The following is a 13,120-nucleotide window of genomic DNA, read 5'->3' as shown; positions in this document are numbered from 1 at the left end:
ATGGGCCCCCAAGTAGAGAGAAATGATAAACTCCCAAGTCCCCATCGTGCAGTTTCAACAATGATCAGCTCACAACCAACCTGGGTTCTTCTATACTCCCAATATCTCTTGTTGTGCTGTGCTGGAGTATTTTTTAAAAATCCCAGGCACCATATTATCCCTCTTCTTAGATGTGGATATTGAGACCCGGAAGGTTCCAAGAGGCTGTCAGTGGTATAGCTGGAACATTCTACACACTCAGGTGTGCCCTTGTCTGGCCCCTATATAAAGAAACAAAGAGATGTACTCAGAAATGTGCTGACTTGCACTTTCTCTCCAACCCTGGTCACACACACATGTATACATAATGTACACACAGATGCACCTGAGGACAAGCCCTACCCGCCCACCTCTCCCATCCCATCCCTTCTTTGCTATTGAAGAAGCCACATACACACACACACACACACACACACACACACACACACACACACAAGGCCTTACCGAATTACCCAATGCCTGACATGAAAAAATAACCCTCCGATGGCCACTTTCTCTTTTATGGCACCCTCAACCAACAATCTGAGCAAGAGCAGGGTTGAAAAGCCACATCTGCCTTCACTCCTAGCTTTGGAAGGAATTGGATTCTAATTAATTTTGGTCAAATGGAAGTATTCTTGAGCATATTGAAAATTTCTCATATTTGCCTGCTTTATATAGTTATTTCATGGACTATAAACAGTCGGGGGCAGAGATGGGGTAGGTTTTGAGCTTCAGCGTTTCCGCGGGAGGAAACAGAGGCTCACAGGTAGTCAGTTATTTGCCCGAGGCCCCAGAGCTAGTATTTGATGGCATTGAGACTAGGACTGGGCTGACACATCCCTCCCTCTTCAGCTTTCACTCATGGAAATTTTTAACCACTCTTCAGGGTTAGGGAAAAACAAAATGATGCCTCCTGCCTGGATGTTTATATATTTATTCTGCATTTCTTTGTTAAAATGCATCTGCACTCCTTGCCTCTCTCCCTTCACAGTAACACAGCTGGGTCCTAAGGCTTCCCAAGTCCTGAGGTCGAGGAGGCAGCCTCCCACACAAGTCCCCCACGCCCCCAACTCGCTCCCCTCTGGCAATATTCAGAACACCGCCAGGCTGCTCCGCCCCCAGATCCTCCTTTCAGTGCTGACACGCTACAAACTATTCAAAATTTATCTTTGGACCCTCCCCTTCCCACCAACTCTGAGCATCAAGTTGGACTCCTCCGTGTCTGCCTGCCTGGGACATTGCTGGTCTCTGTAGAAATGTTTATTGAATGAATAAATAAAAACTCATTCACACTAAGGTGTAAATGTGAAAGGACTGTTTTATATTTTGTGTTCCATCTCCTGGGAGCAATAATCGCCCTTTAATGTATTTTACGGCTTACAAAGCTCCCCGTATTAATTCTTTTGCGCCCTCAACAACTTTATGGAGGTGGATACGAGGCATCTCTCAGAGAGGTGGTGTGATTTGCCCAAAGCCACACAGCACACCTGCGACGATTTGCCATACAAAGTAACGGGCACAGGTTCCGGGGATTAGAGGTGGCTATCTTTTGGGGGTCCATTTTTCAGCTACTTAAGCGTAGAACCCAGGTCTTCTTGAAGCTAATGTGTGGCAAAGGGATTCCCGAGGGAGGATTTCTCAGGGCTAAAGAGAAAGGTGATGCGGCGTTGAGGAGGGGGCGCGAGGTCGCGACCCTGAGCGGCCGCCGCGACCGCACCCGGGCCATTGCCGCTGTGGTCCGTCAGAGGCCGACCGCCGGGGGCACCCAGGACCTGGCGGGAGGCGCCATGGAGTCAGAGGTTACTGGGAGGATGACTTGAGCCGCTCGGGCGGACTGGCGGAAGCCTTTGAGCCCAGGCGGTGGAAAGAGGTCCGGGCGCCCGGGAAGCTCCAGGCATAGGCGACCAGCAGCAGGAGAGCCAGCTGCAAAGCCCTCCCAGCACCTGCAGGGAGGCAGGAAGAGGGGCGCAGCCAAGGGAGCACGCCCCCTGCTGGGCAGAAACGCGGATGGTCGGGCTCACGACTCTCCGAGCCCCTCGGCCCGGAAAGCGGCACCCCCTGCCGGCCTCGTCGCCTCACTGCACCCCGGGCCCCGCAGCCGCAGCCTCGCCCCGGCCCGACGCGGGGTGCGCACCCGGGAAGCGCGGGGCGCGCACGGGGTACGCACGGGGGTGCAGGTCCCGGGCTGCCACCGGGGGGCGCCGCTACGCACTGCGCCCTGCTTCGCTCCGCCGGGGCCTCGGACACCGAACCGAACACGGCCCGGCCGGATAGAGGCTGAGGGGCGACGAGGAGCGGACGCCTCAAAGCGGGGGCGGGCCGGCGCCAGGTCCCCCGCACCCGCGACCTTTCTCCGAGTTCCCCCGCGGGCTCCGCGGGCTCTGCGTCCCCCGCGCCTCCCACCCCAGCCTGGCGGCGCAGCGCGGCGCGGCCGCTCCCATTCCGTCCTTGGAGGGTGTGGAAGGGTGGGTTTGGGGCCGGGGGCGGGTCTGGGGGCGGACCCGGAGGCGGGGCTGTCTCTGCGGCAGGGCCCAGCTCGGCTCCCCCCGGTCTCTCTCTGTCTCTCCTCCTCCCTCCTCCTGCTCCGGGCGGAGCCCGGCATGGGGGGGCCGGCGCCCGGCAGGCCAGGTACGGTGATGTGGAAATTGGGGATCCTTGGTGCGGGGAGGTGGGATGGGGGGGACAGGGAGTAGTGAGGATTGGCAGGGCGAGAGACGGAGAAACCCTGGGTAGCAGGACAAGGGGAAGGGGAGGGGTGCCCGGGAACCTGGGGGCCTTGGATGGAGAGGGGAATGAAGCCGCCAGGTTTGGAACAAACAGGGAAGGGAGAGGACGGCAGTGAGGAGGGGCGCCTAGGAGGAGAGGTGAGGCCGACGGCGAAAAGGAGAGTGTGTTTCGGGGGAGGGAAGCCAGAGCAGGTCTGGAGGCCGCAGCTCAGAAGGTAGCTATGGGGCCAGACTGGAGACCCCCGGGTGGGATTGAGGGCAGGGACTGGAAGAGGGAAGGCGGGAGCCTTGCCAGATCCTAGAGGAGGGAGAAGGGGATTGGGGCCATCACCGAGGGAGGCGGAGACGGTCACTGAGGGGCCAGGGCACAGGAATAGGGGTGGACGGAGGCCCGGGCCCAGGCAAAGGACTGGAAGGGGGAACTGCCCGCAGGGAATGGAAATAGATGGATGGGTAGTGTTGTAGATACACAACTCAGAGTGCCCTCACCCCTTTGCCAGTATCCCCACCCTGCCCTCATGACACCCCCAGCCTCAGAGCACAAGAGGGGGTGGGGATTCTGACCATCTCCCCCTTCCCCAGTGGGGTGCAATGTACGCATGTAGGCCCTAGCAGAACTCCTTGTCTGTAGGTATGTCCAGTTCTGTGTAGCTGGTTGGTGTGTGTCTGGAGGTCTGTGTGTGCTGTGGGTGTGTCGGGGGTGTTTATGTCTGTGTGTGTCTGCCTGTTCCTAGGTTGTGTTTACCTATGCTGATCTATGTGTCTGGTCCTCTGTTTGTAGATACGGGTCTGTGGCCTGGTGGTTTGTGTGTCTGAATGTGTGTTTGTGTGGCTGTGGGGTTGTTGTGTATTTGTGGGGCCCGTCTGGGGGTAGATCAGGATGTATTTACAGGATGAGAATCTGCGTCGAGCTGATCTCTCCCGAATGTGTATTTGTGGCTCTGAACACCTTTGTCAGGGTGTGTGACTCTGTGTACACATATCCTTCTATGTCTGTCTGTCTTTGGGTCCTAGAGGCAGTGTTGGGGATTTCTCTGCCTCCATCTGTTTTCCACTCTCTGAGGACCCAACTCACATCTCCTTTCTCTCTCTCTCTCTCTCTCTCTCTCTCTCTTCTCTCTCTCATTCATTCCTGGCCCCTATCCACCCCACATCTTTCTTTTTTTCCTTCCCATCTCCCTCACCAAGTGGATCCGGGACCCAGGGAGGGCCGCCCCCCGGGCCTGGTGGCGCTGAGCAGGGCCCCTCAGCCCCCACCTCCTGCCCCACGACATGAACCTCCTCTACCGAAAAACCAAGCTGGAGTGGAGGCAGCACAAGGAGGAGGAGGCCAAGAGGAGGTAAGGCTGCAGCCCCAGATTGCCCTCTGGGCTGTCCCACCTCTGCTTCCCCAGTGGCTGGGCCACATCCTTCTGCCCTTCCTGGGTCTAGCAGCCTGGTCTTGAGTCTGACCTGAGAGTCTGTGCTCAGAACAGAATTGCTGGAATTGGATCCACCTTGTCCCCACCCTGCTCCTGGCTCCTGGCTCTAGCTTGTCCTGGCCTCTGGGGAGGGGCTTCCAGCTCAGGAGTACCTATTGGCTCTTCCCCACCCCTGGAGGCTCAAGTCACTCTTTTCTGACTCACCTCTGGCCTGTTGTCTTCTTTCTGTCAATGTGGGATTGGCTCAAGGCTCCCCTGTCACCTGACCTTGGAAGGGGCAGGCCCTGCTGCCCTCATGGTCCAGGGACAGGGTCATTTGAGGGGCACCAGAGAAGATCCATTTGGCCCCCTCCCCACCTCCTGTGTTGGGGAAGATGACAGGCCAAGGGACAGGGGTGTGTGTGTGTGTGTGTGTGTGTGTGTGGTGGTGGTGGTGGGAGATGTGAAGGCCAGGGCTTCTGCAGAAGAGACAGGGCGGGGACCTCTCCCTGCCTGCCCTCTCTCCTTGCCCTCCCAGGGACCTGGATCCTGGCCTCTCCCCTCTGGCTCCCCTCTCTCTTCATTTCCATTGACAGCACAGCCTCTTGGAGCTTGAGTCACAGCCTGCTCCCTTCTCCCTCCTCGAAACTGTGGAGTTTAATTCTTGTTGTTAATTAGATTAATCAGAGCTATGACTGCAGTGATCTCTCCGTAATGAAGGGTTAGTAGACAGGCCCTTAATGAGAGCCCACTCCACAGTGGCTCTCCCCTCTTCCCTGCCAACTGCCCCTCCCTTCACTCACACAGAAGCTCAGGGGGCAGTGCAGGGGAATGGGGGTGAGCCTGGGAGGGGGACAGAGAAAGGACAGCACCGAGGGAGAGGCAGAGAAAGGGGAAGGGAAGAAAAGGATCGGCAGCAGGAGGCTGCTCTGACGATGCAGCTGTACACCCCTCATCTGGGAACGGAGGTGCAGTGTGGTGTGGGAGCGGAGGCCGCAGTAGCTGGACATGGTGGGAGGCCAGAGGCCAGGTGTGGGCCAGCGTGAGAGTGAGAGGAGCAGAGCCGTGGTGGCAGGTGTATGTGCCAGGCAGGGTTGTGCTGCCTGTTTGCGTTTTGCTACCTATGCATGAAGCCATCCATACAAGTGCCATGTGCCAGATATATGCCCAGGCCAGGATCAGACAGCCCCAGGGATGCCCCCTGCACACATACTCATCCCTTCACTCTTCCCTACTTGCCTTCTCTCCCCAATTTCCTTGCCTTTTTTTAAAGCGTAGGGATTCTGCCCAAAGTTTCTACTTGGGTGCCCTAGACGTTCAGACAGCCTCCCGACCCCACCCGGGCCCTTTCCTCCTCCTCCTGGGAGGCCACAGGGTTGCACACCTCTTAGGGTAAAGGATAGGGATGCCCAGGCCTGAGGCCCAACATCTGTTCCATCTTGGCCTTCTCTCCCCAGCTCCAGTAAGGAGGTGGCTCCTGCAGGCCCCACAGGGCCCGGGGCTGGCCCGGGGCCTGGGGTCCGTGTGCGGGACATCGCCTCGCTGCGCCGCTCCCTCAGGATGGGCTTCATGACAATGCCAGCCTCCCAGGAGCATACCCCCCACCCCTGCCGCAGCGCCATGGCCCCACGCTCACTCTCCTGCCATTCAGTGGGCAGCATGGACAGTGTGGGGGGTGGGCCTGCGGGGGGAGTGGGGGGTGTCACAGAGGACGGCAGTGCCCGAAGACCCCCTGCCAAGCCCCGGAGACATCCCAGCACCAAGCTCAGCATGGCAGGGTCGGGGGCAGAGGTGCCCCCGGGGAAGAAAGCAGGTGAGACACCCCCAACCCTCCCCGGGAGCTGGGAGGATCCATTCCAGGCCAAAAGAGGCCTATAGGGGAGGGTTCATTCAGGGAAGAACCAAGGAAATGGAAGGTTCCATTCTCAGTGGGAGTGGTGGGGGGGTGGTTTCTTTTTGGAAGGGCCTGAGATGAACCATTCAAGGGCAGGGGAAGCTCTCTGAAAAGTCCATTCCTGGGAAAAGGGGTGGCCTTGAAGGGATATGAGGGTGGGATAGAATTTATGGTGGGAGCTGCAGATTCTGGGGAGTTCATCAGAAGGACCCAAGGGCAGGCTGGTAGAAAAGGAACCCACTGTGCTTTAAGTTGAGGACGGTGGGGGAAATAAAGAGGCAGATATGCCCTTGCAGGTGGGTTAAGAGACCAGAAAGGGTCTGCCCATCTCTTTCCCCCACTAAGAGCACAGTTTCTTTTTGTCCTTCCCATCCTGCCCAGGCTCACAGAAGCCCGCTCCCGAAGGCCGAGAGTCCAGCCGGAAGGTTCCTCCACAGAAGCCCAGGCGAAGCCCCAACACCCAGCTCTCTGTGTCCTTCGATGAGTCCTGCCCCCCGGCCCCCTCTCCTCGAGGGGGGAATCTGCCCCTTCAGCGCCTCAGTAGGGGGTCCTGCGTAGCTGGGGACCCTGAGGTGGGTGCCCAGGAAGAGGAGCCCGTGTACATTGAGATGGTGGGGGATGTCTTCAGGGGAGGAGGGCGAAGTGGAGGGGGCCTGACTGGGCCCCCTCTCGGGGGTAGGGGCCCAACCCCTCCAGCTGGCGCCGACTCGGACTCAGAGGAGAGTGAGGCTATATATGAGGAGATGAAGTACCCGCTGCCCGAGGAGGCAGGGGAAGGCCGGTCCAACGGGGCCCCTCCATTGACCGCAAGCTCCTCGCCACACCAGCCTCCTGTCCTGCAGCCCCACACCCACCGGCGGCCAGCTTCAGCCCTCCCAAGCCGGAGGGATGGGACACCTACCAAGACCACTCCTTGTGAAATCCCCCCACCCTTCCCCAACCTCCTCCAGCACCGTCCCCCGCTCCTGGCCTTCCCCCAAGCCAAGCCTGCTTCCCGAACCCCCGGCGATGGGGTCTCAAGGCTACCGGTCCTCTGCCACTCGAAGGAGCCAGTGGGCTCCACCCCAGCTCCCCAAGTGCCTGCCCGGGAGCGGGAGACGCCTCCTCCACCACCTCCGCCTCCTGCTGCCAACCTGCTGCTGCTGGGACCCTCGGGCCGGGCCCGGAGCCACTCAACACCATTGCCACCCCAGGGCTCTGGCCAGACCCGGGGGGAGCGGGAGCTCCCCAACTCCCACAGCATGATCTGCCCCAAGGTGGCAGGGGCGCCGGCAGCCCCTCCTGCCCCGGCCGCCTTGCTCCCTGGCCCCCCCAAGGACAAGGCTGTGTCTTACACCATGGTATACTCGGCAGTCAAGGTGACCACGCACTCCGTCCTGCCAGCTGGTCCGCCCCTGGGTGTTGGGGAGCCAAAGACGGAGAAGGAGATCTCAGTCCTCCATGGGATGCTGTGCACCAGCTCAAGGCCCCCTGTGCCTGGGAAGTCCAGCTCCCACGGTGGGGCCATGGGCTCAGCAGCTGGGGTCCTCCACCATCGTGGCTGCCTGGCCTCCCCACACAGCCTTCCGGACCCAACGGCAGGCCCCCTGACTCCCCTCTGGACCTACCCAGCTGCAGCAGCTGGGCTCAAGAGACCCCCTGCCTATGAGAGCCTCAAGGCTGGGGGGGTGCTGAACAAGGGCTGTGGAATGGGGGCCCCGTCCCCCATGGTCAAGATCCAGCTGCAGGAGCAAGGGACCGACGGGGGTGCCTTTGCCAGCATCTCCTGCGCCCATGTCATCGCCAGTGCAGGGACACCAGAGGAGGAAGAAGAGGAGATGGGCGCTGCGACATTTGGGGCAGGCTGGGCTCTGCAGAGGAAGGTCCTGTATGGAGGGAGGAAGGCAAAAGAGCTGGACAGTGAGTGAGGGGTGGGCATTTGGGGGTGGGGAACTGGGGATGCCTGTGATGATTTGGGGAAGTGTTGGAGGGGTTATTTGGAAGCTACAACCCATTGTCCTGAAGTAGGAAGTTTTCAAGGAGACTGGCGAATGAGGGCATGCAGCAGACTGAGGGTCCCCATGTGTGTGCTGGATGGGCAGGAAGATCTGCGATGGAGAGGGGCTACAGTCAGGCCCCAGGAGTAGCCTCCTCCTGCCCCCGTCCTGCTCTACTCCCTGCCTTTCCCTTTGCTAGGCTGCAGGGGTGTGTGTTTGTGAGTGTGCACACACTAGGAGCTAAACACAGCTGCCTCCCAGCTGTTGCCATGGCAACCCATCCAGACAGGAGGGAGAGGAGAGGGAGGCCCCTACCGTTGCCGGGCAACGCAATGCTCTGCCAGGCCTCCTCTCAGAGCTGAGCTTAGTTCACTTGCAGCCCTTCCCCCAACGCCCCCCCTTTCCCACTTCCTGGCTCAGGATTTGGGATCTCCCCTCCTGGGGAACAGTGCCCCTGGTCTCTGTCCCAGAGGGCGGTCACTGCAGCCCACTCAGGTCAAAGGGGCTCTGGAGCTATAAAGCTAGGGTAGGGGAGACCCCTTTGACCACAGAAAAGGGTTTGGCAGCAGCAAATACTTGTGATTCTTAGGCCAGGGATGGTACCAATGGGTGGGAAGGAAAGTGGCAGTATTGGGGTCCCTCCTGTGTGTTTGTATTTGAGGAGTGTGAAATAGGGTCCCTCCCTTCCCAGCTGTGACTTGCAAAAGGGCAGTTACTTCTGGTCCATGCACGCCATGGTGTGTGTACCTGGGGGGACAGTAAGACCCTTCCCATGTACAGCACTAAGCTCTCCTTGTCAACCCAGCAGAGGTCGAGGATGGTGCCCGGGCCTGGAATGGCAGTGCCGAGGGTCCAGGCAAGGTGGAGCGTGATGACAGGGGCCCCATGGCATCAGGGATCCCAGTGAGGAGTCAGGGGGCAGAGGGCCTGCTGGCCAGGATCCACCATGGAGGGGACCGAGGAGGGAGTCGCACGGCGCTGCCCGTACCCTGCCAGACGTTTCCTGCCTGCCACCGCAATGGAGGTGACACCCTGCCCACACCTGAACAAAACAAGGGGCTGGAAGGGGGGTGGGGAATCTCTCCGGGTCCATGTCCTGGGCCCTCCATTCAAATGCCACATCTCCATCCCCTTTCCTCCTCTGCTGAGGCAGGGGCAGACAGGATGGGGCTGCCCTCTGGGAACTACAGGAGGGGAACCTGGAGGTCCCTACCCTCCTCACTTGCCATTTTTCCACCTCAGACTTCACAGGTTACCGCCTAGGGCGCTCCGCCTCCACCTCTGGAGTCCGGCAGGCCGCGCTCCACACCCCCCGGCCTTGCAGCCAGCCCAGGGATGCCCCAAGCCAGGTGAGGAGGAAGACCAAGTTGGGCTTTCTTTGATTTGTGAATGAGGAGGTGAGGAAGAAGGCCTGGGTGTAGAAAGAAAAGGAAGAGGTCAAACAGGGACCCAGAGGGGAGTAGGGGGGCTGCCGGGTATGGGGGCATTGATCCTGGGAAGGGACTGTATGAGGTGGGGACAGCCAGGCAGCACCACCACTAGCCTACTATGTGCCTTTGTGCACTTGGGATATGGGGGGTACCAATTCGGAAAATGCATTCTGCTAGGAAGCCAGGTATTTAAAGGTCCCCATTCCTCCGGGTGAAATGGGCCCAGTCTGGCAGCAGGGCACCCTGCCAGGCAAACGGTGCAAGAGCTACCTTTCTGTTCCTGCCCGCCCCACCTCCCCACCCCCAGGCAAGGGGAGAGGACAGAGGCCTTGGGGGCAAGAGAGGACTTGTTTCTGGGGCAAGGCATTGGTCTCTGCAGTGTGGGAGAGGACCTGGTCACTCTGAGGTCCTTGACCACCCCCCTAAATCCTTTCTCCCCTCGTCGCGGGCCGGCGGCGGGAGGAAGGGGCACAGACCCACCCCGCACTGCCGCTGCCGCTGCCCCTACCGCCTCAGCCAGCCCGCGAGCGCGACGGCAAGCTGCTGGAGGTGATAGAGCGCAAGCGCTGCGTGTGCAAGGAGATCAAGGCGCGCCACCGCCCCGACCGAGGCCTCTGCAAGCAGGAGAGCATGCCCATCCTCCCCAGCTGGCGGCGGGGGCCCGAGCCCCGCAAGTCCGGCACCCCGCCCTGCCGCCGGCAGCACACCGTCCTCTGGGACACTGCCATCTGAGGAGGCCGGGAGGCAGGACTGGGGAGCGGGGCGGGGGTGCCGGGCTCTCCAGGAGACTTGCCTTGAAAGAGGGACACTTGGACCAGGTGAGACAAAGCCAGGGAGAACCCCTGCCTTCCATCCTAACCCCCGGAGAAGGGGAGTCTGCCAGGCCCACCGGGCATGGGGTGCCAGCTGCACCCCCTGAAATTTGGGGGAGGAGGGTTTGTTTGAGGTAGGAAGGCTGGGCGAGGTAGACTTAGACTCCTCCTGAGAGGGCAAAGGCCAAGCCAGAGGTCAGCATGGGGGAGGAGGGAAGGGTAGGGAGGAACAGGGGGTGGGCAAGTGAAGGCCGGGGCTAGAGAGTGTGAAGTAGAGGGGCTCTTTCATAAGAGCCGGGAGTGGGGAGGGGGTATTTATTTCATTATTTATTTTAGTTGGGAGGGCAATCCTGGGCCCTTCTGACCTACTCCTGGGCAGGGAGTAGGCAGTAGTGGGCAATTAAAGGGAACCAAGTTGGCGCTCTCTCCGATGCCTGAAGGCCCCACTGTCCATGCCCACCCTGAAGCTGGGGATTGGTCTGGAGTGGGGAGGCCAGCAAGAGAAGGGAGGGACTCCGATGAGGCAAGGGTGGCAGACTCATTTACAGTATTTACCAGTGGCCAGAATTTGGTAGTGAGTGTGGCCTGCTGTGAAACAGGCATCTTATTTAGCTCTGGGGTGAGGGTCTAGCACCAGGGATGGGCGGGATGATGGGGAAGGAGGGAAATTTTAGTGGGTGGGGGTGGGCAGGGTATTTATTTAAATTTTAAAAAATCAGAAGAGATGTCAGGAACTTTTTTTTAATTCCTTTCTTTTCAGAATAATATATTAAAAGACTAACGATCCTAGAACTGGCTTCTTATATTTCAGTGTGCTCTGCTTTTCTTACACCTGTTTCTTTTCCCTCTTGCCTGTGGTTGGTGGGAGTTGGAGGTGGTGCAGGGAGGGGTGAGTGGCTGTGGCAAGTAATAGGGAGAGGTGGAGTTTGAGGTAAGTCTGGGAATGCCACCATGCCCTGACTCAGCAAGCATTTACTGAGCCAGCCTCTGATGTGTACTTGGCAATATATGCAGAAGGAGAATTCAAACTAAAGCCTGCCCTCAGGCAGCATATAGTCTGTTCAGGGGGATGAGACACCTGGGACAACACTAGACAGTGCTACAGCAGTAAGGAGTGTGTGTGTTGGGGGCGGGGCAGTATCACCTAGGAAGGCTTTGTAGAAAGTGAGCCTAAAAGGACAGGTAAGGTTTGGATGAGCAGGGGGAGAAGGGAAGAACCCAAGGTCACAGTATGATTGTCTGCAGAACAGAAGATGGGGGTGGGGCAGGAAATGTGTTTAAATAATGCAAAGGGCAATGAGTCAACCACAATTAAGCTGGTTCAGCAAGATGGGCATAAAAGCAAGATGCTGGTCCTCAGGAAGCAATCAAGGAGGAGGATAAAAAGTGTCTGGAGGAATTGAGGGCAAGGGCCAGATTGCAAGATGCAGCTGGAAGAACATCCTCAGGAGGGAAATGAAGGAGCTGAATGGGGCCTCCTCAAAGCCCAACTTTGGAACTCCTGTGGTTGGGGATATGATCACTTTGACAGAGCAAAGCAAGTGGAGTGAGAGGGATTTTGAGGGAAGAACGTTGAATTGGAAGCAATGGTTAATACCCAAGTTGAAAGATTTGTTAAAAGCTAGAAGAGATTTTCAAAAAGTGTAGGGGATGATACAAAAGATGTTTTTAAGTAATCTGAAGAAGAATATTGTTTTTTCGTTTTCCTTTTTAAGATTTTATTTTTAAATAATCTCTACACCCAACATGGGGCCTAAACTCACAATCCTGAGATCAAGAGTCACATGCTCCACTGACTGAGCCAGCCAGGTGCCCCAAGAAGAACATTTTATAAACTTGAATAGTTTTCTTTTATTTTCATTCCTACTAGAAAAATTATAACCAGCACATCAAGTATTTGTTATTTCATGGATATTATTGCACAAGATAGGGCTAAATTTATTTTTAATGAGTTACTTTAAAGAAAAATGTTAAATAAATAATGGTACAGGTGTGATATACAGAAAATGGAAAATTATTACAGCAATATGATAATTTTTAGTATTTGGGAAACATTAAGTTAGAGACAAAATGACCATAGTTTTGGAGAGATGAGAAGACTGTAGGAAAAAAAAAAAAAAAGAAGAAGAAGAAGACTGTAGACATTAGGAGTTATCAATATAGAAATAATACATCCTAGACTGAGTTTTATAAAGGAGAATGTGGATAAAAATATGCATTAGGAACAAAATATGAACAAGCAATAGCTTTCTACACTTCTAAAAATTAAGATATATCAACATATAACATTGTATTTGTTTCAAGTGTCCAACAATGAATTGATATAAGTATATATTGTGAAATGATCATCACAATAAGTGTAGTTAATATCCATTGCCACACAATTTCTTTCCTTGTGATGAGAATTTTTAAGGTCAACCCTCTTAGTAACTTTCAAATATACCATGCAGTATTGTTAACTATAATGTCTATACTGTACCTTACAACCCCAGGACTTACTTATCTTGAAATGGGAAGTTTGTACCTTTTAACCACCTTCACCAATTTTGCCCACACCCCAATCCCATCTCTGACAACCACCAATCTGTTCTCTATGTCTGTGAGTTTTTTGTTGTTTTTTTTTTCAGATTCCACATATAAGTGAGATCGTAGAGTATTTGCCTTTCCGCCTGACTTATTTCACTTGGCATAATGCCCTTAAGGCTCATCCATGTTGTCAGAAGTGGCACAATTTCTGATACCTTTTTAATAATTAGTTAGAAAATTGATGGATGTAAATATCCTGCTTATAAGAACAACAAAGATCATAAAATATCTCAGAGTAACTTTTTTTTTTAATTTTTATTTATTTATGATAGTCA

The 13,120-nt window shown here is 56.2% G+C and overlaps 1 protein-coding gene across 6 annotated transcripts; it reads left to right on the top strand.

Moving 5' to 3' along the window:
- The first annotated feature begins 2,203 nt into the window (after positions 1 to 2,203).
- NYAP1 (neuronal tyrosine phosphorylated phosphoinositide-3-kinase adaptor 1) lies at positions 2,204 to 11,048 on the top strand. 6 transcript variants are annotated; one of them, XM_072753012.1, is made up of 7 exons: positions 2,204 to 2,486; positions 3,936 to 4,087; positions 5,605 to 5,960; positions 6,423 to 7,940; positions 8,826 to 9,041; positions 9,260 to 9,366; positions 9,922 to 11,048. In XM_072753012.1, exons 2-7 carry the CDS (start codon positions 4,020 to 4,022, stop codon positions 10,177 to 10,179), a joined length of 2,523 nt encoding a protein of 840 aa, XP_072609113.1. In that variant the 5' UTR covers positions 2,204 to 2,486; positions 3,936 to 4,019; the 3' UTR covers positions 10,180 to 11,048. The 6 variants fall into 6 exon arrangements, with proteins under 6 accessions (XP_072609113.1, XP_025875353.1, XP_025875354.1 ...); XM_026019568.2 differs by having other exon boundaries at positions 2,354 to 2,486; positions 8,823 to 9,041; XM_026019569.2 differs by lacking the exon at positions 2,204 to 2,486 and adding an exon at positions 2,499 to 2,649.
- Positions 11,049 to 13,120: the final 2,072 nt, after the last annotated feature.

Source organism: Vulpes vulpes, chromosome 3, assembly GCF_048418805.1.
Source record: "Vulpes vulpes isolate BD-2025 chromosome 3, VulVul3, whole genome shotgun sequence".
NCBI lineage: Eukaryota > Metazoa > Chordata > Mammalia > Carnivora > Canidae > Vulpes > Vulpes vulpes.
The sequence above is the reverse complement of the archived record's forward strand: the minus strand, read 5'-3'. Positions and strand labels throughout refer to the sequence as shown.